This window comes from Emys orbicularis, chromosome 11 (genome assembly GCF_028017835.1).
Source record: "Emys orbicularis isolate rEmyOrb1 chromosome 11, rEmyOrb1.hap1, whole genome shotgun sequence".
Taxonomy (NCBI): Eukaryota; Metazoa; Chordata; order Testudines; family Emydidae; genus Emys; species Emys orbicularis.
The window spans coordinates 37794944-37820112 of NC_088693.1; the positions used below are offsets into that span (position 1 = coordinate 37794944).

A 25169-nucleotide genomic window follows, 5' to 3' on the forward strand; every position below is an offset into this window, starting at 1 on the left:
GTGTCCGGCTGAACATAGGACTAGGGATTTGTAACGTATATCTTAGTCTGACCATGGGCTTGACAATGGCATTTTAGGCAGCAATCTCTAGTTAAACTGAGCAACACCGAATATGTCATAATGCTAAATATTTTTAAATATATGGAACTGTGGGAATGTTGGTGTTAATCATAGATGAAAAGTGGTTATTTTCTTGTTTGCACTTTTTAAGAACGTTTTTATTTCAATTGTTTTGTTTCCGTTTTTTTCTTACACCAGTGGTCTTGGGGGAAAGGGTGATAGAGCCTAACCTTTTATAAATTAAAGGCAGATGAATTTACTACTTAAGCTTTTCCATTAACACCTTGCCAGTTCATGTTCAAGAAAAGTGGCTAGACGGAACATACAGATGAGGGTACAATCCTGGCTGCACTGAAGCTAATGGCAAAACTCCCATCAACTTCGGTGGGACCAGGGTTTCAGCCAGAGGGTAGAGAAAGAGCAATCCCATGCCTGACTGCATGTACAATCTATTGTGTAATATTATGATGCAGTGTAGGAAGCTGGTATCAATTCCCCATTGTCTTTTTCTCTGCTTTGGAAACTTTTTTGAGATACCCGTTAATTGTAAGCATTAGGATCTAGTTTTGTTGCTTATAAAGTTAGTCTCAACCCACAGTTGGGCTATATTTTCATCAGTGGAAGGCATACAGAGTTTATTCTATACCAGATTATTGCTTCATTCAGTTTGTCCTGTGTATTTTAATTCACAGGTTTGTCATGTTTAAATGTACTTGCTGTTTGCCTTGCCATTTGTAATGGCTCAGTCTGTTTTGCCTTCTCTTATCTACGTATAGATATTCTTACTAAATTTTGTTTCATTGCCTATGAAAGCTGTCTGCGTGCAGCATAGAGGAGGTGACCTGAATATGAATACTTAAAAATGATTTAGGTCAATTTTCCATTACATTTTTTCCAGGCCAGTGTGTAGCATTAGTACTGGAGCATTAGCATGTACCTTGAAGGAGAGAATAAATAGGCCTTGTGAACTTGAGTATTCAGACTATGTCTTTCTATATTTTAAAATGGCAGAGAAGCAATCATTGTAGAAAAGACTTAAACAAACCCTTTTGTATTTAGATGCTAGGCTGCTGAATAAATTAGAAAATATCACCAGACATAATCAGTCATTGAAGCATTGAATGTCCTTTTCTTCCTAGCCTCTGGGTCATTCCGTTGAGTAATGGCTGATGCACTGGCCATTTGTCAAGTTTCTATCTCTACATCAATTTCAAGAAGGTATTTTGATTGATTATTTGCTGTAAATAATTTAGCCATTGTGAATGAGAGAATAGTCAGCATTGACTCTTCCTACACTTTGGGTGTCTTTGTTTGAACTAGTGTTATCAACTCCATGAGGTGTTAATTATCTTAATTCATGTTGTATACAGGCATGTGATTTTTTTTTTTAGTTTGCCTAGAATTCTGTTAACATATAAGGATAATCTAAATTTGTAGAACTCATTCATTTCTACAGTTTAATTTATTTAGACTGCATATCCCTGTTTGTCTGACAAACTGTTTGGCCTCAGTCCCAGAGAAGGAGGAATTGTGCTGTATAACTCTGCCGGCAAGCCTACATCTATGAAAAAAATCATTCCATAATCTCTTTTTTTCTCTGCATCGGGGGCGGGGGGGAAGGAAGTCTGCACAATTACTAAATGGGGAGTGTTTCTAATACCATGTCCTCCAACTGTCCCCATTTTCTTGGTGCAGATCAGTATTTGCACTGTTGTACCAGGTACGTTTTAAAATGGATCCAGTTCTGGCTACTGGCAACATGTGGCTGGCAGCATCGGTGACAGATTTTAAGACAAGGAACCCTATGAGTGCTGTCAGGGCAGCTGCCCTGTTCACCTCCATTTCTGCCTAGGGATGGGGAGAATGGACAGCTGCCATTCCCTGTCTCTTCCCCACCTCAGCTGCTGCTACATACACTAGAGGTCTTCCAGCAAATGCAGCTAGTGGCTTTGGCTGAGACACTCTCTAAGTAATTACTGATCTGGCTGAGTGCCTATAACCTCTCCACAGAGACCCCTATTAAGAACCACATGTGGAGCAGCCCCTAGATGTTCATTGCCAAAAGACCATGCAGGTTTGCTAACTGGGAAATCGGGAGAGAATGGGAGTGGGAGCAACAGAGAAGGCAGACAATCAGGGAACACTGCACACACAACTTATTCCTCCCCGTGAAGGCTCTCACTCCTGTGATGGCTTGCTTAACAAACTTGACCTGTATCTATTTCCCTCACCCACTTTGGAGAACACATACTGGCAGTATACAATGTACACTTTGTTTGGTATCAAAATGAGACAGCAGAGGAAGACATGCTGCATGGTACAAAAAGTCAAAGCAAAAAAGTTTACATTACTCCTATAAAGGAAAGGCTTTACTATGCTATGTTCTAGCTTAGAAAATCCAACTGATGTGGAAACAGTGGGCTCCTAAAATCTAGCCCATCCAGTTGCAGAATACAGCTCACTATAAAAACAACCCAGCTGTCTTTAAAATCAGCAGATACTGTTTTCTGGGTTAGTGCTGAATTCTAGAATGCAATGATTTCTTAATGCACATGACCATTGTTTCCTGCTGATGGGCTACAAAAGCATAAGAGGGTGCCTTCAGATATGCATTTTAAAAGGAATAAGCAATAAAAGAGACTGGAATTAGAGACTCATATCTTACCATCCGAGGTCATAGCCTTTTTGAGGAGGAAGTCACATTCCAAGTAGTAAGTACTTTTAGAGCTGGGAAAGTCGCCATGAAATTTCAGTGGCCTGACAAGCAGAAATACAGCCCCTTGTATATCTCTGCCACTTCTATAGCGTCTGACTCACTGATAATTCCAACTGCATGAGCTATGACTGTCACACACATCCGCCCCAAATGCCTGCTAATCTAAAATTAGTTTTCAGAAAACATTACCTGCCCAGTAATTTCCATAGCTTGCTTGTCCTGCGAGGCAAATCCTGTCAACATTTTAGCCTGCACAGCTCCAGATAAGGCTAAAAAGGGCAGGAAGCACATTATAACTAGACTTAGTTTCCAGCTGAAGTAGAAAGCAATGATAATGGCCACTCCAATGTTGGTTAAGGAACTGACAATCATTCCTATCTGAGATCCGGTAGCCTTAAAAGAAAACAAAAGTAGATTACTGAATTGTATTCCCACAGTAACATCAATCATCATACATGCTTCAAAAGACAATCAAATACCTTCCCATCAAGCTTAGAGCATTCTAGCTATTAAAATAACATGGCATGGATTAGTATGTTTAGATTGACTCCATAGGTATTAGTCCAGTCTAGCTGTCCTTTTTCCTATTGAAGTCAAATGAGAATTTTTGTCAAAACAAAGACTGCAGGCTCAATCCCTAAATGTTCTCCTGACCCACAAGCCTTCCCAAGGACTAGGAAAGAAAAACAGTCCCTAAGAATGCTAATAGATGTAAAGATGTAATTAGGGGTGAATTTTTACCATTTAGATAACTCCCTTTGACTTTTATGTGGATCAGTACGTGGAATTTGGCCCAAATATCTATTTGTTTTATGTATTTATTTATCTTTGAATAATAAAGAGGTGCCCATAATAGGCTCTCTGAACCCTAACATATAGCTAGAAATACAGCAAAATTCCAGCAGCGCTAAAATAATCAAACAGGAACTCATTGAGGCAGTACTTGGCAAAGATTTAAAAAGGGATGAATCACAGTTGCTGTTTATCCCTATTTCAGATAAAGTTTAAAAATACCTTTGTATTAATCTTTGTTGGTAATTTTATCTTTGCCTCGTGCACTATGGGAACATTTTTCTTTCTGACAATTTTACTGTATTTGGTTGGTCTGTCTCAGCAGCAACAAACATTTAACTTCACTAAATGGGAACTAAATTGTATATTTAAAAAAAAGTTTGAGCTCTTAAATCATTAGGTGTGAAATTCATCACCCAGGTGTGGAGTGCCAACAGCCAGTTCGTCTCACTACTTTATCTCTCTACTAGAGCTACAGGGAGGGATGGGGGGCTGGGACTTGTGGCTGTTTTGGGAGTCTCCATCCCCCCTGCGTACCATGGAAAGGGTCTCTTTGTGGGCTCTACATTAGTCAGTGTGGAGTGCAACAATGAGACAGGTCCAGGATCTGTTCCTACATGGATCCTCTGGCTATAACATGCCACATAGGTAGCACAAAGTGACTGCAGCTGTTATGTCAGATACTTAGAGGTGGTTCTGAACTGGACCAGTTAGCTCCATAGAAATCCAGGGAAGTTTGGATATACATTCAGCTCTGAACCTGGTGACTGGCCTTATACCTGCATGTCCCTAAGGTTGTTCCCCCCCTATTTTGTTCTGATTTACCTCACATGGATAAGGTGTACACTACAGGAGACATTTCTATTTATGTATTTTTATGTGTTTATATATCACTCCCTAAGCTGATGAGGAAGTTGTCCAATCAGAAGACTTCCCTTCCTCATAGCTCATTTCTCTCCAGACTCAGAAGCAGTGGAGAGACAAGTGTGGTTTATTTCTGTTAGAAAATGAAGTTGTAAAGAGGGGGGAATCTTGAGGGCTAGCGGGAAACAGAGACAGAGTAGGCACACATTAAGCAGCAGTTTGACAAGTGGATCTTTTGTTTGTTTCTTTCTAAAGGAGAATTTAGAAAACCTGCCACACTATTGCCTAGCAAGGCATAACTGAGCAATCTCCTGAGCAGGTCCGGTGTTCTGTAAATTCAGTAACTACAATGTTTTCTGATTTGTATGTAGGGAATTTGAGCTTAAAGTTTTCTCTTGTCTCTACCCCCCCTTGCACCCTTCCTTTGTTTTAAAAGAAAAGTTAACTCTTTGCGAAACAAGATGTGTAAATGGTGGGGGGAAGAGAAAATAAATCCTTTACCGTGAATTGTAAACTCGGCTGTCTGGCAGTCAGCACTGTGAAAACCATAGTATTTTCACCATAGACACAGTGTGAATAGACACAGTGTCTATTTCAACCATAGACACAGTGATAATTCAGTGTCATGAGAAGTAATAAATCACATGCAAACAGGGGGGAAAATTCACCTTAGGAGATGAGAAATGGACAAAATATGCAAGCAACGATACAAAATTAACACAACTAAACCTAATACTATTTGTAAAACAATTAATACTTTAAAGATAACTTCTATCCATATATTAGAAATAAATAGGTCCAAGTCACCATTATATATAAAATCTTCTACATCTTTATACATGATATTGCTAATTTGAACAACATGGGTATTTTTGCAAGCTAGTAATGCTTTTATAGTTCAGGTCAGTGGATCAATAATATGTAATTTTCAACGTTTTTTTTAATGGTTGGGTTCACTTTGAATAATAGTTTCATTCTGAAATGCTGGTACAAGCATAATTGTAGTCTGGCCAATAATAGTTTTTGTAGTTTGGCCATTTTACTGCTGGGAGTCATCACCTGGTGAGTATCACAGGAAAGGAGACAGTGGCAGCTAGCTCATCTGTCTTGTTGGGCTGGGTCTGGCAGGCATGACCGCAGACAGGCATTGTGATGTTGAAGACATCACACCTCCATAGGTATTAATAGCCCTTTTGAGGAGCAACTAGCCATAGGTGGTGCCCACCAGGTTTTTGTGTTGCTTAATAAAGCACCAGCAGATCCACATAGATATAGGTGTTCTTTGTAGATTCCTGTTTTTAGGTAACCTTCTACTGTGCTTAATTTATTAAATATTGCCATATTTGGGTTTACTATTGGTAAAGATACCGTAAATACAGTATACATAGAGTCTGACACTCAACAAGATTGTTTAGAATCTTTTCATGCCTTGATTAGGATGTGGTATCACAGAGCCCAAATTTTGAAGAGTACTAAAAGGAATTTGTTTACATGCTTTAACACATTGCCAATTCACAGAAGTTCCTTTTGTACCATTTACTTAGGTGTTTATTCTCAATAAGGTTTGGCACCTTTCCAACTTCAACATTTCTTAGTGTATTGATTACCCTGTCCAATGCATAGCCGCCATAAGTGGTACAAAAATGATTTTCATTCCCACTTTGTTTTTTGCTTTCTTATTATTAACTTTAACCAATTCATTGATTCTTTTGCCTGTCTATTTAAACAAATGAGCAATGTCATGCATATTTAACAGTGTTCCTGTCTTCATTAGCTAGACTCACAAGTCCATCAGTCATTGATGGAACACTGTTAGCCCCAGCGTGTTTAATGTAGCTGACATGTCTTTTTTTATGTTTTGAAAATCTACTCTATTTTAAAACAGATCCCATAATTTGTTTTTGCTTTGTAACTAGGACTGTCGATTAATCACAGTTTACTCATGCGATTAACTTTAATCGCAATTAATTGCAGTTTTAATCGTACTGTTAAACAATAGAATACCAATTTAAATTTATTAGTATTTTTTGATGTTTTTCTACATTTTCAAGTATATTGATTTCAATTTCAACACAGAATACAAAGTCTTACAGTGCTCACTTTATATTATTTTTATTACAAATATTTGCACTGTAAAAATGATAAAAGACATGGTATTTTTCAATTCACCTCATACAAGTACTCTAGTGCAATCTCTTTATTGTGAAAGTGCAACTTACAAATACAGATTTTTGTGTGTGACATAACTGCACTCAAAAACAAAAATATGTAAAACTTTAGAGCCTACAAGTCCACTCAGTCCTACTTCTTGTTCAGCCACTTGTTAAGACAAACAACTTTGTGTACATTTTTGGGAGATAATACTGCCCGCTTCTTATTTATAATGTCACCTGAAAATGAGAACAGGCGTACACAGGGCATTTTTGTAGCTGGCATTACAAGGTATTTACCTGCCAGATATGCTAAACATTTGTATGTCCCTTCATGCTTCAGCCACCATTCCGGAGGACATGCTTCCATGCTGATGACACTCATTAAAAAAATAATGTGTTAATTAAATTTGTGACTCAACTCCTTGCAGGAGAATTGTATGTCTCCTGCTCTGTGTTTTACCTGCATTCTGCCATATATTTCATGTTATAGCAGTCTCAGATGATGACCCAGCACATGTTGTTTCTTTTAAGAACACTTTCACTGCAGATTTGACAAAATGCAAAGAAGTTACCAGTGTGAGATTTCTAAAGGTAGCTACAGCACTTGACCATAGGTTTAAAAATCTGAAGTCCCTTCCAAAATCTGAGAGGGATGAGGTATGGAGCATGCTTTCAGAAGTTTTAAAAGAGCAACACTACAATGTAGAAACTATAGAACCTGAACCACCAAAAAAGAAAATCAGCCTTCTGCTGGTGGCATTTGACTCAGATGATGAAAATGATCATGCGTCAGTCCGCACTGATTTGGATCATTATCGAGCAGAATCCATCATCTGCATGCATGCATGACCTCTGGAATGGTGGTTGAAGCATGAAGGTGACATATGAATCTTTAGTGCATCTGGCACGTAAATACCTTGGAACGCCAGCTACCACACTGCCATGCAAATGCTTGTTCTCACTTTCAGGTGACATTGTAAACAAGAAGCGAGCAGCATTATCTCCTGCAAATGTAAACAAACTTGTTTGTCTGAGTGATTGGCTGAACAAGAAGTAGGACTGAGTGGACTTGCAGGCTCTAAAGTTGCACATTGTTTTATTTTTGAATGCAGTTATTTTTGTACATAATTCTACATTTGTAAGTTCAACTTTCATGATAAGGAGATTGCACTACAGTATTCATATTCAGTGAATTGAAAAATACTATTTCTTTTGCTTTTTACAGTGCAAATATTTATAATCAAAATAAATATAAAGTGAGCACTGTACAGTTTGTATTCTGTGTTGTAATTGAAATAAATATATTTGAAAATGTAGAAAACATCCAACAATATTTAAATAAATGGTATTCTATTATTGTTTAACAGCACGATTAATTGCACAATTAATCATGATTAATTTTTTAATCACGATTAATTATGGATAATTTTTTAATCACTTGACAGCCCTATTTGTAACCCTTATGTCCTAAAAATATCAGAGTAGGATTGAGTTTCCTGACTCCCAATAGCATCCCTTACTTGCTTATTGATATGCAGCCTATCTTTCAATTGGTATAGAAGTGGATAATCTAGACACAGTATTTTTACACATTTCAATTTCTGCCATATTCCAATGTAATGATTTTAAAACCATAGATTTATGCATAAATTGGGTATTGAAAGAAGGGTGAGTCCACTCTTTGGTCCTGGTTCCACTTTTGGACATGAAATAGGTTCTGTGGTTGTTGCCGTGGTAGTTGCTGCAAGCGGGTCTACTACCCTTAGGGTAATTCTTTTCGTTTCTGGTACGCGGGACATATGGATCTTTTTTCCTTGGAGAAAATGTTAATACTTATTTTATAAAACCCTTGGTCTTCCTTTGTTAAGGTCTTAACTAGCAGGGAAACTTTTTTGGTTCACCTAATTTCTATTTACACTGTTCATTGCATTTTGTAGTTCCAACTTCCATTACCAGATCCAGGAAGATGGAATTGATCAGCGTGTCAGAACGGGGGCCATCAGCATCTTCAGTTCAGCTGTTGCAGCACTAAAGAAAAAGGAACATAGGGACAGAGCAGCCACTGTTAGCAGTGCCAGTTCCCATGGATCAGAAGTATTGGGTCTGACAAGACTGCTACAGCTCCAGAATGGCTCTATGTCCAGCTCCAGAGAAGGGAGATGGATTTGTGTATAATGTCCAAATCGACAGAACCATTGTCAGTTCCTCTGTTAATTCTGGCTACATCCTTGGTTCCGGAAAGCTCTGTCACAGTGTCAGCCCAAATTCACTTTTCAACTCTGGTTCATGTGTCTGTTCCAAGTCTCACACGCAAGGTTTCTAAAAGGAGGCATGTTTCCCTGATCCCAAGGTCTTCCTCATCTCATGTTAGTAAGAAAAGACAGGAAGGTGTTTCTGGTCTTTCCCTGGAACACCCTGTGCTTCCTCCTTCTACAACCCCCTACAGGGTTTCCACAGACAGATGGGTCTCCATACCTCCCTCTGGATCCATTGTTATCCTCGGTGCACTCTGGATTCCCTGCTGATCAGTAGCAATCTGGCATTGCAAGCTGCCACTCAGTGATCGCCACTCACTTCTCCACCATCACTACAGCTCTCATTTTGATGTCACTGCACCAGAGGGCTGGGGAGAGCTCCGCACATGGTTCCAGGAATTTAGCCTTGCGCATCTGAAAGTTCAGCAGCCACTGCTCATCATCATCCCATATAACAATGTGATCCCACCAGTCAGTGCTTGTTTCCCGGGCCCTGAAACAGTGCAACAACCACCTAGAAATGTTTCTTTCCATAGCACACAGAAAAACAGCCTGCAAGGAATCCTCATTTTCCTTGCGGCTCCTCTCACGGCTCTAGAAATACTGCAGGATCAGGCACAAGGGTTTGAGGAAGAATGCACAGGCCTGTGGTTCACTTCATACCACCGTATGGGGTCTGCCTCCTGTAGGCATGTTCCCAAACCCCAGTTGCTGGGGAAACTGGTATTTCTGGGGCCCGTGGGGCCACCTCAGAATTTTTTCAGTTATCCTCCACGTGGATGGAGAGGTAATATTTCATCTACAAAGGATCTGGTAGTCCAGAGATCTTTGGGACCCGACTCCTTTGGATCTGTCGACACTGCAGATGATGATGCCTGAAATGCTGTCCAAGGAAGAAGATGAGGCAATAGCGCCTTTCTTTGAGCAGGAGCATATGGAACCAGATTTTTAATCTGATATATCACTGGATGAGGACTCTACGCAGTTCCACAATTTTGGTGGCTCACACGATGTCCACCTTAAATCTACCTGCAGTACCTATCAAGAGACTTCTCTCCTGGTGTTTGATATCCTTGATGCTACTTCTAGGAGTAAAATATCCCTACCCATTTGGGATGGTTAACTACAGCCAGTAGTTAATTTTGTATCGTTGCTTGCATATTTTGTTACAACAATATAAATCCTTCCTGAATGCATTAACTAGAACCTCATATAAACACTTAATCAAGTAGTTTAGTATTGCCATGATTGATAATCTAGGCAGCAAAGGTTGGAGTGTTAGCAAATGAATCAAACTCCCTGTGATTCTTTGTATACAAAACCCCATGATCCTTTGTGCATGAACTTAAGTGTTTTGTATCTATGATTCTAGTTTTGTATCTATGATTCTAGGGACTCTGTACTTAGGTTAAATTTAGTGTGTGACCAAGTGGTGGAATGTGTATAATATTTTTACCCTGATCTTGTTGACCTGTGAAGAATATGTCCAGTAAGGGTCCACTTGTGATTGATGAGATAATGTCTCAGTGATTGATGAGATAATGACCCACTGAGAGATGTCTTTAGCTTATTAAGAATTACTTGTTGCCACAGGTGTTTTCTATAATCAGGACAGATAAGCTAAGATACCATAAAAGAACAGATAAATTACAGATATCTTTAGCTCATTGATTAGGTAAGCTGAAATAGCATAAAAGGATCTCCTCCACTAGATCAGAAAGGGAAAGGATTTTTCTTTGTCTTGAACAAGTTGGTATATAAAGAGCAGAGTTTCTGGGACTTAGATAGGAGTGAATCGAGCTGCAGTAACTTGTCCAGTTTCCAGATTGGTTTGGTAACCATAGCCTTCCTTTCTATATTCTGTATTGGGTTGTGTTAATCCTTGACTAATTATATTATCATTGATTAATACATTCCAGTTGAGCTTCATTATTTGACCTCTTATTAATAACGGAACTGAAACTAAACCCAAGAGTTGGGAAAAGTTTTTGGCTTTGTTCATTTCACAGCTCTGTTTATTGTATAGAGTGCAGTCACTAGAATCTTCAGAGAAGGCAGAGAATACTGCTTTAGCCTAGAACAAAGCCTTCTCTTATGCAGCTACTGTAAGGCAGAGTTGGTGTTAAGAAGTCTGTGCATGCAAATGAAAATGGAACATGTAAGTGTTTGCAACTTAATGTAACTGAAAGAAGGGGGAGGGAGATGGCTGCTGATTTCGGAGATGCTGGGGAAATATTGACTGCTTGCTGCTGACAGGAAGCTGTAGGCTGCAACTTTTTCTTCTTTCTCTCTCATTCTTATTTTAAATTCCTTAAAACTCCAAGAAGAAAAAAGTCCAGCAAAACTCCTATCACCCGTTAAATATCAGTAACAAAAAAGCCCATACATTACTTTCTGTGTTTGTAGAAACAAAATTACTTGCTTTAAGTTTAGAACCAAGTATCAGTGCTAAGGTTGACCACACACATAACTCAGCAGCATACACCTTCAACCAGTAGGGGGTGCTAGAATATGGTGCTAACAGGTAGCCTTCCCAAAAAATAAGAGCATTACTTGTGCAATGTTAGTCCATGCCAGCCTGAGACTGATCCCAAAATGGCATACCATGTAGTAGTAGGGAGTGCTTTTCTTAAGTGGATTGTTAGCATAAATCACAACAGCCACTTGTAATAAACTCCACACCAGGCTGAAAATTCTGTTTAATCAATGATATTACTATTGATGAATTTGGTTGAAAATGACTGTGATATGTTTCAGAAATATGCATTTAGTGATTATGGCAAAATTCCACCTTCAGGAATGAGAAATTGAAGATTATATCCTAAATTCTTCTTTCAGTTATATTGGTGACTTGTGGTAACTTTACTGACTTTTATGGCACTGATCTGTTTACACTGGTACAATGGACAGCAGGATCTGGCTCTAGTTCTGCATTTAGTTCTTTATACGGAGAGTAACTAATTGCTGTGCCAGTCTATGATAGATAGTGCACACATTGGAAATAGCTTAGCTAGGCAGAGTGACAGCAGAGACCATGAGATTAGATATATATTTGTATTACTGTTTACACACTAGATAATTCTTGTGACATCACATACCAAAGTAATGCAGTAATTAGCATGAAGCAAAATAATTCCTAATATATAGTTTCTTACCCCTTGAACCTGTGATGCATCTGTTGCAAGTCTTGTAGTCAAGGCACCAGGGCTGTTTCTGTGATCATCAAACCAACCAATCTCTTGCCCTAGCATAGCTTGGAAACCAATTTTCCTTAACCGTCTTGTAAGCAACTCACCAGATTTTGCAAATGTGTATCCCTGGTATGCATAAGAACAAATACACTTATTATACAGAACACACACATGCACACACAGCCAGACATGAACAGAAAAGAAACTAGCAAAGCAGAAGTTTAATGAATTGCCATTACCTGCAGGAACTGTGTGAAAAATGATACAACTCCAACAAGGACAAAAAGCAGGCAGATGCCATTGATCAGTGCTCTTTGCTCTTCTTTATCAGGCATGGAAAAGGTCTTTTGAGAAAAAAAATAATGTCATAACATTAGATTGTCAATGGTAGTATTAGTGTGAACAAGGTGAGCAGAATTTGTCTATGCCAGTGAAATATAGTATAAAGTTTTCACATCAGCCCCTAAAGCTCAGGGTCAGATGAAAACATCATGGGCCAGATCCTCAGTTGGTATAAATCAGTGTAAATTCATTGACTTCAGTGGAGCTTTGCCTATTTACATCAGCTGACTGTCTCATATACAGATTTTTGCAGTTAGGTTTATGAGCGCATTCCCTGTTTTCATTCATAGAAATCTGTGATCTCCCAAATGTAAAATTCTGCTATTTCTTAGTCTGAATTCATAAGATTAAGGAATCAAAACACTTATCCTGATTGGCGCCCTGTATATTTAAATTTAAAATTCAATCAGTCTTTATTACTTGATTATTTCACACACAATTGGAACTACAGTACAGCTATACAAATAAATGGAATCAGTCTAAACATACTAGAGAAATTTTAACCCATTGTTTAGAATCTTTTAAAATTTTGAATGGACGTGGATTTCATTTCACTGTATTACTCACATTTATATTAATATTCTATTCTATCGTAAGGGCTGGATCCTGGGGTGTGGTCTTGCCTTTAGAATACCTGCATGGTCTGATTATGAGTTTCTGTGATTTTCAGAGTGACCCCCAGGAGAAATCCAGGTGCAAAACACCACAGTTTCAGTAGATGGGTTTCATTTTATTTCTGTTGGTTTATATGACAAGCTTATAGCACAAGACGGCCTTATAAATTTGCCAAATGTTTTAGTTTCTGAGTTAGGTTGCATTTATTTAAAGTCCCAACTTCCCAGTCTCTTATGACAGCTTGCTTGTGAAGAGCCAGACTCTCAAATATAACAAGAGAGAAGCCTGAGGTGTAAAGATAAGATCCAGATCATGATCTGAAGTAAGTTTTACTTTGGATGTACTTTGTATAGATGGACCTCAGCCACGAAGCATGGATCCAAATCCAGATCCAGATTTTTCTCAAAGATCAAGGGGGTTTGGATCCAATATTCCAGTTCAAGACCATCTCTCTGTATAATAGAAGTAAAAGTGAATGATCCTTATTGTACTCTTGCAAACTCATCAGTATCAGCCTAGAGCTTGAGGGCATGCTATCGTTTGTACTCTCTCTACAGTTATTACAGTGTGTCCAATGAACAAGAAATTATCCACAAAACCATAAACCTCAATTGCTACTGTAAAGCAACAAGCTTCAATGCTGGAAGAAATTTTCCCTTGGATTAATTACCCTTTATGTGGGTTTTACACTTTTCTCTGAAGCATCTCGTAATGGCCACTGTAAGTGACAGGCTACTGGATGGCATTGTTAAGATTAGTATGGCAGTTCTTATTTTCCTAAACTAAGTCATAGAATTATAGAATCATAGGCCTGGAAGGGACCTCGAGAGGTCATCTAGTCCAGTCCCCTGCACTCGTGGCAGGACTAAGTATTATCTAAACCAGTGGTTCCCAAACTTGTTCTGCTGCTTCTGCAGGGAAACAGCCCGGTTGGTTTACCTGCTGCGTCCGCAGGTTCGGCCGATCGCGGCTTCCAGTGGCCGCGGTTCGCTGCTCCAGGCCAATGGGAGCTGCTGGAAGCGGTGGTCAGTACGTCCCTCGGCCCGCGCCGCTTCCAGCAGCTCCCCTTGGCCTGGAGCAGCGAATCGCGACCACTGGGAGCCGCGATCGGCCAAACCTGCGGACGCAGCAGGTAAACCAACCGGCCCGGCCCACCAGGGGCTTTCCCTGCACAAGCGGCGGAACAAGTTTGGGAACCACTGATCTAGACCATCCCTGACAGGTGTTTGTCTAACCTGCTCTTAAAAATCTCTAATGATGGAGATTCCACAACCTCCCTAGGCAATTTATTCCAGTTCTTAACCACCCTGACAGTTAGGAAGTTTTTCCTAATGTCCAACCTAAACCTCCCTTGCTGCAATTTAAGCCCATTGCTTCTTGTCCTATCCTCAGAGGTTAAGAAGAACAATTTTTCTCCCCCCTTGTCTGGCCTTTTCTTCCTGGTTAAGGCTTGCTATAGGGTTAACAAGAATAAAAACAGAGGCAAAAGATATTATGTGCAGTCACTGAGCGTAATACCATTTGCTGCACATAGCTAATTACAGCCAAAACAATTCTCCGCCCTACTCTGAAAAAGAGTTGGGGGTTCTGATAGTGATCCAGAGAATACTGGCTGAAGTCACAAGACTGTGGAAAAGATTAGTGGACTCAATTACTCTCTTTTTTCTGTAAAGCAACAATAGGGCAACTCCCTTAACACCCATAAAATCTATGACAGCTGTTGGCTCATTGGGAAGTACAAAATCAAGTACTTATGTTCCAAATACATACTTGCAAATCAGGACAATTTGCCCTTTGGTACACATGAACAGCTCTCATTGATGCTGCTAATAGAAGATATAGGCATGCTTCAAAGGGAGAACATAGGTCCCACATGTTGTTGAACCAATGTGAAAATAAGCCATTCTCTTGTCAGTGTGGTTTGGGAAGAGAATCCATTAGAAAAAATGTCCAGAGCTCAAATTAGGAATATTTTCCCCTCCCTAATGCTGTTCTTTTATCTCTTCTCTTTATGTCTGATCTTTTTATCTACTGCTATTAAACTGATTGCTGATGAAGTAATGGTCCAAATCTCACTAGTCATCTTTTAGCAGTTCCAGTACATAGGAGTTACTGTCAATTGAAATACCTACCAGTTAATTATTTTAGTGCTTATGGGTATAAGCGGCAGCTTGTGTTTGGACTTCTCTGCTAAAATGACAATAGTTCTAATATTCTAACTGGGTTTCACAAATAAAATCACTATACATCTGCCAATCCTCCAAGAGAGCAACATGTTTAGCTCTTGGGAACGGTTAAAAATAGCTGGCAGATTTGACTTTTAAGACTTATGTCTAAACTGTCCTAATAACTAACAATAGAAAGGGCTGCTGGAATTTTCTTCTTAGTTACAGACGCAAAAATAAAATTCCACAAAATACATTTAACCCTTCGTCTTAAAAGGCCACCCCCAATGTATTTATAGTTCAGCAATGATCTATAAACATTATTGTTTGGAAGGAATTGGAATAGGAATTGCATAGAGATGGTTATTCTCCACTGGCAAAGCCTCTTCAAAGTAATTTTTAACCTTCAGTATCAGCTCCCTGGCAACAAACGCTGCAAAATCCAAAATAATGATGCCTGATTCGCATTTAGTGTTGAGAGCAGTAGCGTAGCTATGGGGGGAGCAGGGGGAGCGGTCACTCCCCTGAGCACTCAATCGATGCTTCCCAGCACGTCCGGGTCTTTGGCGGCACTCACTTCGGGCTCTGCTGTGTGCATCTTGTGGCGGCGGCTCCTGCGGCCGGTGCTTCTCCTGCGCCCCTCGTTTTGCAGCTCAGCCCGGCCCCAGGGAGCAGAGCAGAGCCTGATCTCTGCCAACCTGCCACTGCGTGCGGATTGCAGCCCTGCTGCTGGGCTCCAACTTTCATTTCTTGTTCGGGGGAGAGGGGACACCTCCTGCCCAGCCACCCACACCCCGTGCTTTGGCTGAGGACTAATCCAGCGCGGGTTTCCCACAGGCAGCTCCGGGTCTTCGGTGGCAATTCGGCGGTGGGTAATTCAGCACGGCGGGTTCTTCAGTCTTCGGCGGCAAGACTTGGGTTTTTCTTTTTTTTTTTTTCTTTGCTGCTTCGCAGCGGGTGGCGCCTTTTTTTATGTGTTCGCTCCCCCTGCTCTTAGAACCTGGCTACGCCACTGGTTGAGAGATTAAAGTCTGCTCCAAATGTCTGTGCTCTGCCATTACCTTTCAACAGTAGAGCATATGACTTGGCCAGACTTAATTTCATTTACTAAAAAAACAACACCGTATTTTTATGTAATCTCTTCTCATTAGTCCATCATAATAAGAGCATAATATATAAGGGTGCGTCTGCGGCACTTCTTGTCCCCTTGATGCAACCTACAATACTCACCATAGCTCATTTTATCCTTAATTTGTCAGGCTGTGAGCAACTTTGGGAAATATTTGTAATTTATATAGCTGGAAAGATAAAATTTAGGATTTAGCGTCTGTTTCTCAATAGGATTTAGTCCAGTTTTATACCTGAGCTGAATGAGACACATAAGAACAGCCATACTGGGTCAGACCAAAGGTCCATCAAGCCCAGTATCCTGTCCTGTGACAGTGGCCAATGGCAGGTGCCCCAAAGGGAATGAACAGACAGATTATCATCAAGTGATCCAGGTCTTGTCACCCAATCCCAGCTTCTAGCAAACAGAGGCTAGGGACACCATTTCTGCCCATCCTGGCTAATAGCCATTGATGGACCTATCTTCTATGAATCTATCTAGCTCCCTTTTGAACCCCGTTATAGTATTGGCCTTCACAACACCCTCTGACAAGGAGTTCCAGAGGTTGACAATGTGTTGTGTGAAAAAATACTTCCTTGTGTTTATTTTAAACCTGCTACCTATTAATTTCATTTGGTGGCCCATTGTTCTTGTATTATGAGGAGTAAATAGCACTTCCTTATTTACTTTCTCTATACCACTCATGAGTTTATAGACCTCTCCCATATCCCCCCTTAGTCGCCTCTTTTCCAAGCTGAAAAGTCCCAGTCTTATTAATCTCTCCTCATACAGAAGCCGTTCCATACCCCTAATAATTTTTGTTGCCTTTTTCTGAACCTTTTCCAACTCCAGTACATCTTTTTTTAGATGGGGCAACCAGATCTGCACGCAGTATTCAAGGTGTGGGCGTACCATGGATTTATATAGAGGCAATATGATATTTTCTGTCTTATTATCTATCCCTTTCTTGATGATTCCCAACATTCTGTTCGCTTTTTTGACTGCTGCTGCACATTGAGTGGATGATTTCAGAGAACTATCCACAATGACTCCAAGATCTCTTTCTTGAGTGGTAACAGCTAATTTAGACCCCATCATTGTATATGTATAATTGGGATTATGTTTTCCAGTGTGCATTACTTTGCATTTATCAATATTAAATTTCATCTGCCATTTTGTTGCCCAGTCACCCAGTTTTGAGAGATCCTTTTGTAGCTCTTCGCTGTCTGCCTGGGCCTTAACTATCTTGAGTAGTTTTGTATCATCTGCAAATGTTGCCACCTCACTGTTTACCGCTTTTTCCAGATCATTTATGAATATGTTAAATAGGACTGGGCCCAGTACAGATCCCTGGGGGACACCACTATTCACCTCTCTCCATTCTGAAAACTGACCATTTATTCCTACCCTTTGTTTCCTATCTTTTAACCAGTTACCAATCCATGAGAGAACCTTCCCTCTTATCACATGACTCCTTATTTTGCTTAAGAACCTTTGGTGAGGGACCTTGTCAAAGGCTTTCTGAAAATCTAAATACAAATAGCCACTGGATCTCCTTTGTCCACATGCTTGTTGACCCCCTCAAAGAATTCTAATAGATTGGTGAGGCATGATTTCCCTTTACAAAAACCATGTTGACTATTTCCCAACAAATTATGTTCCTCTATATGTCTGACAATTTTGTTCTTTACGAAAGTTTCAACCAATTTGCCCGATACTGAAGTGAGGTTTACTGGCCTGTAGTTGCCAGGGTCACCTCCGGAGCCCTTTTTAAAAACTGGTGTCACATTTAGCTATCCTCCAGTCATTTGGTACAGAAGCTGATTTAAATGATAGATTACAGATGACCGTTAGTAGTCCTGCAATTTCACATTTGAGTTCCTTCAGAACTCTTGGGTGAATACCAGCAGGTCCTGGTGACTTATTACTATTTAGTTTATCAATTTGTTCCAAAACCTCCTCTAATGACACCTCAATTTGGGACAGTTCCTCAGATCGCAGAGTGGTAGCCGTGTTAGTCTGTATCAGCAAAAAGAACGAGGAGTACTTGCGGCACCTTAGAGACTAACAAATTCATTTGAGCATAAGCTTTCGTGGGCTAAAACCCACTTCATCGGATGCATGCAGTGGAAAATACAGTAGGAAGAAATATATACACAGAGGACATGAAAAAATTGGTGTTGCCATACTAACTATAATGAGAGTAATCAATTAAGGTGAGTTATTATCAGCAGGAGAAAAAAACTTTTGTAGTGATAATCAGGATGGCCCATTTCCAACAGTTGCCAAGAAGATGTGAGTAACAGTAGGGGGGGGGAAATTAGCTATTTCCCCATCTGTCACCCATAAAGAATGGCTCAGGTTTGGGAATCTCCCTCACATCCTCAACAGTGAAGACCAATGCAAAGAATTCATTTAGTTTCTCCGCAATGGCCTTATCGTCTTTGAGTGCTCTTTTAGCATCTTGATCGTCCAGTGACCCCACTGGTTGTTTAGCAGGCTTTCTGCTTCTGATGTATTTAAAAAAAATGTTTGCTATTACTTTTGGAGTCTTTGGCTAGCTGTTCTTCAAATTCTTTTTTGGTCTTTCTAATTATATTTTTACACTTCATTTGCCAGAGTTTATGCTCTTTTCTATTTATCTCATTAGGATTTATCTTCCACTTTTTAAAGGTTGCCTTTTTGCCTCTCACTGCTTCTTTTACTTTGTTGTTTAACCACGGTGGCTCTTTTTTGGTTCTCTTACTATGTTTTTTAATTTGGGGTATACATTTAAGTTGAGCCTCTATTATGGTGTCTTTAAAAAGTTTCCATACAGCTTGCAGGGATTTTACTTTTGGTGCTGCACCTTTTAATTTCTGTTTCACTAACCTCCTCATTTTTGTGTAGTTCCCCTTTCTGAAATTAAATGCTACAGTGTTGGGCCGCTGTGGAGTTTTCCCCACCACAGTGATGTTAAATTTAATTATATTATGGTCACTATTACCAAGCGGTTCAGCTATATTCACCTCTTGGACCTGATCCTGTGCTCCACTTAGGACTAAATCAAGAATTGCGTCTCCTCTTGTGGGTTCCAAGACTAGCTGCTGCAAGAAGCAGTCATTTAAGGTGTCAAGAAACTTTTTCTCTGCATCCCTTTCTGAGGTGATATGTACCCAGTCAATATAGGGATAGTTGAAATCACGCATTATTATTATTGAGTTTTTTATTTTAATAGCCTCTCTAATCTCCGTGAGCATTTCACAATCACTATCACCGTCCTGGTCAGGTGGTCTGTAATATATCCCTACTGCTATAGTCTTATTTTTCAAGCATGGAATTACTATCCATAGAGATTCTATAGTACAATTTAGTTCATTGAAGATTTTTACTTCATTTGATTCTACGCTTTATTTCACATATAGTGCTACTCCCCCACCAGCACGACCTGTTCTGTCCTTCCGATATATTTTGTACCCTGGTATTACTGTGTCCCATTGATTATCCTCATTCCACCAGGTTTATGTGATGCCTATTATATCAATATCCTCATTTAATACTAGGCACTCTAGTTCACCCATCTTATTATTTAGACTTCTAGCATTGGTAATATGAGCATTTTAAAAACTTGTCCTTTTTTGGCTGTCCCCTATTGCATGCCGTAATTGAACGGGACTTGTTTTCATTTGACTGTTTCTCCCTGTATTTTATCATTTTCCATCCTCTCCTCCTTTTATAGATCCTCCCCAAGAAGCTGAAGTCAGTGACTCAAATAAATTATGTCCCACGCTGAGTCTAGATTAGAACACAGATCGAATTGCTCTTAGTTCTAGTCTTTTTCTGTATCCTTGCACCACACCGCATTATAAGCACATAATATATGTCTAAACTTTATATAAATGGGATGAAAAATGCTTCATAAAAATGGGCATTTTGTGTATATAACCAGCACAAAACACAGCAAGTGTGAGAACAGATCATCCTGACACACCAGATGTTAATTGTTACAATTGCTCTCAGAACCAGCTTTCTTCATCTGAAATGGTAGAAGCAGAAAGTCTATCAAAGGAACAGAAATATGAATTTATAAAACTAACAGTGTGTTATGAATCAGAGTACATGGCTGTGAAACAGGTTAAGTATACTTTACTTTCCAGAATTAATGAGAGCTCTAAATGAGGGGAAAGAGTTTGGAATTTTCCCAAATGCACAAGAGTGCATCCCTGTAAGTGTTTATACTGAAACACGTTATAAATATATTTGAGTTTACTACTGCTGTAGGGCTAGATGATAGGTGACTGCGACCAGAAGTCTGATCCTGCTCCCACTGGAGTCAAAATGACAAATTTTCAATAGGGCAGGATCAAGCCCCAACTGTGCAAGTGTAAGGAGTGAGTGCAAAGCACCTTCCCTTCCTTAAACTCTGCATCATTCACCATCCACACTGTGGCTGAAGTAGTGCCACTGCTTCCCCTTAGTGCAGGTGCAAGTTTCTCCAAAGGCTGCAAGGAAGATGTTCTGAGGGGAGGGCCATAGCCATGCCTCCTTTCCTCACCAGCTGGCAAAGCTAGTTGATCACACAGGAGAATGCAGTCTGCTCCTAGTTACAGGGTTGCAGTGTTACTACCGCAGCATGTACTCTGCAGGAGCTCTAAGCGGGATTCTGGCAGAGCCAATCACAATTCATTCTGGGGCTCCTGTTACAGGCCCTGATTCAAGAGCAATCAGTGGGATGTAAGCACATGCATAAGTGCTGTTTTCAACTGAGACTTAAGCATGTGCAGAAGGTCTCACCAGAAATGGGACCATAGTGCAGACCCTCTGTGCCCCCCTTCTCACAAATTCCACTATGTAGATGCAAATGCAGCTGGGATGGAAGGGGGGCTATTTGCTCGTGTGTCAGAAGCAGCGTTATTATTTGTAATGTAAGTAGAATGAGCCAGCTCTGTGCTTGCAGCAATGGCCTCTGCTGCATTCATGAACTGGCTTCTTTCTAAATATATTGTCTGGTACTTTTATTTTTTATTATTCATTTCTTTTAATCTCAGTCTATTTTTATAGCAACATCTGAGAACTTTCCAAATAACATTTCTCTCTTTCTACTAGATTTGGCTTCTTCTATTCACAAATGTGTTTTTTCCCCCTTCCCTGAGTTTATTTCTCCTCTAGCACAAGCCAACATGTCTATCACCATCATCAGTCAGTACTTGGAGCAGGATGTGTGCTCCATCTATTAGCAGGCTGTCTGCCTGGCCCTGCACTAGCACAGCAAAAACATTCTAGGGCTATGGATAATAAAGCATGGCTGTTGGTCGTTAAAGTATCTCAGCTGGGGCCCAATTCTTCCAGGACGCACAGTGCCTCCAGCAAAGTGCTGAGCATTTTCAGCTCCCACTAGACCCAATCCTTATAGATGAGGAATTCATCCAGGGAGAGCAAGGTGCTCACTACCTTGCAGGAAGAGCTCAGGCCCAGAGCCTTAAGGTATTTTCATATTCTGAAGTGTTCTAATTTTGCTCTATATTCTATTACATTTTGACACCTTGTGGTCAAAATATAGGCCTGATCCTGAAAACCATTGATTTTCCATGGGAGGAGAGTGGAACTACACAGATAGGTAAGGTTTAGCAGGGACTAGGCCCCATTTTCCCAGTAATTTATTTTCTAGACAGGAATTTGTATTAGCTGTGATCTTCACTGAGTGGATGCTAAGTAAACCAAGAGTCCTTGGCCCTGTCTCTGTTAGTACATTCATGTAACAGGCAAATTCCTGCTGAGGGTGAAGGACAGATTAAGAAACAATTAAAAAGGGAAATAATATTTTGTTATAAATACTTCTCACTTTTTTTTCATTTTACCTGAAAAAATGGTATTTGAAACAATTCAATTAACACTAACAGTTTCCACATACAGAGCACTTTAGAAACATGAACAAATTAATTAGAGCCTGAATCATCGTCTTATTGAAGTCAATAGCAGGATTCTCATAGACTTCAGAAAGAGCATGAATGATGCCCTAATTAATTAGATAAAGCTCATCTGAGCAGGAGTTAGAGCTTTCTTGGGGACTGGTCCAAGGCTGTGGAACAAACTCCTGCAAGAACCATAACAAACCTCACCATCTCCTGTTCCAAGTGTAAGGCACACTTCTTTGACTACGCCACCTCTTATGCGAACACAGAGCAGCATATACATATACAAAACACCCCAAGATACCAACCCATTACACTTCACTGCACAAACACTTTTTTCCCCTTAGGGAGAGGTTGACAGAAACAAGGAACCACACTTGACAGATGTTAGTCACATTGCGTAATGTGCTTCTGCAAAGTTGATTAGATACTATGGTGACGGGAGTGGCATAAGAAGCTATGTAGAATAGACTAGAACAGGAACAGGTTCTTACTCATCAGATCACCCTGCTCAGGTAGGTAAGAAGGATTATCCACACTTGACAGACTCGGAAGATGAGGCAGAGAGGTTAAAAGACTTGCCCAAAATGACAACATCAGTGCTGAGATTAGCATTTAGTAGTTCCTGTCTCAGTTTGTTCATCCACTCTTGCCTGCTATAAGCTCTAAAGGTGAAGGAGTAATAACCAACACTATTGTATGAATTTAAAAATATTAGCATGACTTACCGCAAGAATCTGACTGAATAATAGAGCATAGAGTGGATTGACTGCCCCGTTCATAGCTGCGCCAACAGATCCAAACAACATATAAGGCCACTCTGGAGCATTGTATTTCAAAATCCTGGTGACTGGTGCAGGCTCCACTTCCTCTTCTTCCTCCTCAAATGTCTGCTAACAAAATGTATTTGGTTTATGAAGCACAAACATTCCCTCAATGACACCCATAAGGGATTCATCTCCCCACATCAGGGTACCTTTAGTAAGCTCCACTCTGACAGCCCATGATCCTGTGCACTGCACATCTGCAGAGAATGTCCAGGCGCTATAGCTTCAGCATGCTACTTCACCATGGTCAGATTTTTTTTAAAATTGTGTTTTTATTAGTGTGGTATCATAGTCATGTTGCTTCTCAGCAGGCTGACAATCAACAACCCCACACCATATACAGAGTGTATTTCCCGGAAAATATTTGAGTGGCTGGTGCTGGAATGAAGCGTAGCCCCTGCACCCACCTATCACTAAGCCTCCACTCCCAGCCCCAGCCTGCACAGTCCCCATAGCCTGTGGAAACCCTGACCCTATGGAGAGTCTTCTGTTAGGGCCCAGAAGGGAAAGGGACAGTGCCACAGAGGCAGCTCACCCCCTACTTCTGTATGGAAATTAGTAAGAGCCACACACAGGGGCTCCCATGGCTCTTGGGAGCATAATTTTACTCTCTGTATTCAGATCACCAGACAACTGTGTCTCTCTTAGCTACAATCTGTACTATGAGCAAATATGACCGAGCCAGGAAGGCTTAGGCAATGGTGGTCCTAGGTTTTCTTAGTTCTGAAAGCAGAGCCAAGAGGGAGGTATAGAAAAACCGTGTGCTCGCAGCTGAGCCATCCACTCATAGATCTGGCTTGAAACTTCCACATGGTTTCATAGGATTCAGTGCTCAAGGGAGGCCTAGACTCTTAAGAGAAATATCATGATGTAAAGGTTGAAAAGCAAGCTGAAATTCTTTTGGGAAGTATTAAAATGAACACAGACACAGACACGTCATTTCTATGGTATACATTTGCTTTCAAACTGGTATTTCAAAGGCTTTATAGAAATCTCTCTCTGCCACTCACTGGTAGTAAAATCCTTACTCAATAGTAAAATGTTAGCATGTCTCTTAATTTTTATAATTGCCATACTTAGGGCTTCAGTGGCCATAAGAAAAAGTGCAGGGAGGGAGCCACTTTCTTTCCATTGTCCTTGCACAGGAAACAGCCATAATAAGAGTGCCTTGTGCTCCCTGGTGGGGCCTGCTGTCACAGGTGGGCCTCAGAACACAATCCCTCCAACATGTCGGGAGACAATGGGACATGGACCCCTGGGGTAACTTCCCTGACTCCAGTGGAGTTACACCGGAGTCAAGACGATCTTTACGCTTGCTGCTTCCCTATGCTGCCATTATGCTTCCAACCACTGCAGTTCAGGCAGCTCACCTTCTCCTCCCTCCAGAACCCTAAGGCTGCAAGAGCCATTACAGAGCCCTCAAATTATTTCCTCACAGGGTGTCTTATTGTATTGTTCATGGCAAATTCTTAAGTAGTATTTCAAAACACTGTGGCTGTTGGCATTGAGTAGACACTGTGTGGGGGATGAATAGGCATCCATTACAATTAGAACAAAAAGGAGGCCTCCGAGTTATACACTAATTATACCTCACGTTCTGTGAATTATCCTCACACCAGGTGCAAGAATGCTCATAATTACTCCTAGTAAGTGCAGAAGATTCATCATCAAATTATTCCTTGCCTTATTCTTTGATTTAGGAGAGAATGGCTATTACAACAGTTACTGTGCTGAGCCCTGCTCATTTATTTCAGCTCAGTTTACTGGAAATGTACATCTTTTTACCAGAAATATAAGGGAGGAGGGGTAAAAGAATGTTCTGTTTTTTCCTTTTTCCTTTGAGGTTGGTGAAAGCCAAAGGTGCCAGAGCCACAGCCCTGCTGACTGGAGTCCTCAGTTTACCCTGGCACGGTGCTGGCAGCAACAGTGCCACTTCCCACACTGCCCTATACAGAGCTGATGAAGTGCTAGGAATTGATGCTGGCAGCTTCAGGGCAGTTTGTAAATAGCCACTGTGCATATTCCTGAATAGTTAGTTCTGAACTGGCCATTTAAAGGCATCCTGCCCCGATCCTCCATGTAGCTGAACCACGCCAGGAGACTGATCCAAAGCCCAGTGAAGTCACCAAGACTTTCCCATTTACTTCAGTGCCCTCAGAATGAAGCCCCAGTTACACTATCTAAGGACTA

General features: G+C 40.5%; 1 protein-coding gene across 3 annotated transcripts in view; it reads right to left on the minus strand.

Annotated features, from left to right (window-relative positions):
- Nucleotides 1-25169, minus strand: part of ABCB11 (ATP binding cassette subfamily B member 11) — a 66767-nt gene that overhangs the window by 5658 nt on the left and 35940 nt on the right. For 2 of the 3 annotated variants that reach the window (XM_065413783.1, XM_065413782.1), the window contains 4 exons: nt 22881-23042; nt 12271-12375; nt 11996-12157; nt 2966-3169 (listed from right to left, as the gene is read on the minus strand). In XM_065413783.1, the coding sequence (XP_065269855.1) occupies nt 2966-3169; nt 11996-12157; nt 12271-12375; nt 22881-23042 (633 nt within the window). Of the gene's footprint in view, nt 1-2965; nt 3170-11995; nt 12158-12270; nt 12376-22880; nt 23046-25169 lie in introns of all 3 variants that reach the window. The other variant, XM_065413781.1, reaches the window with a different exon arrangement.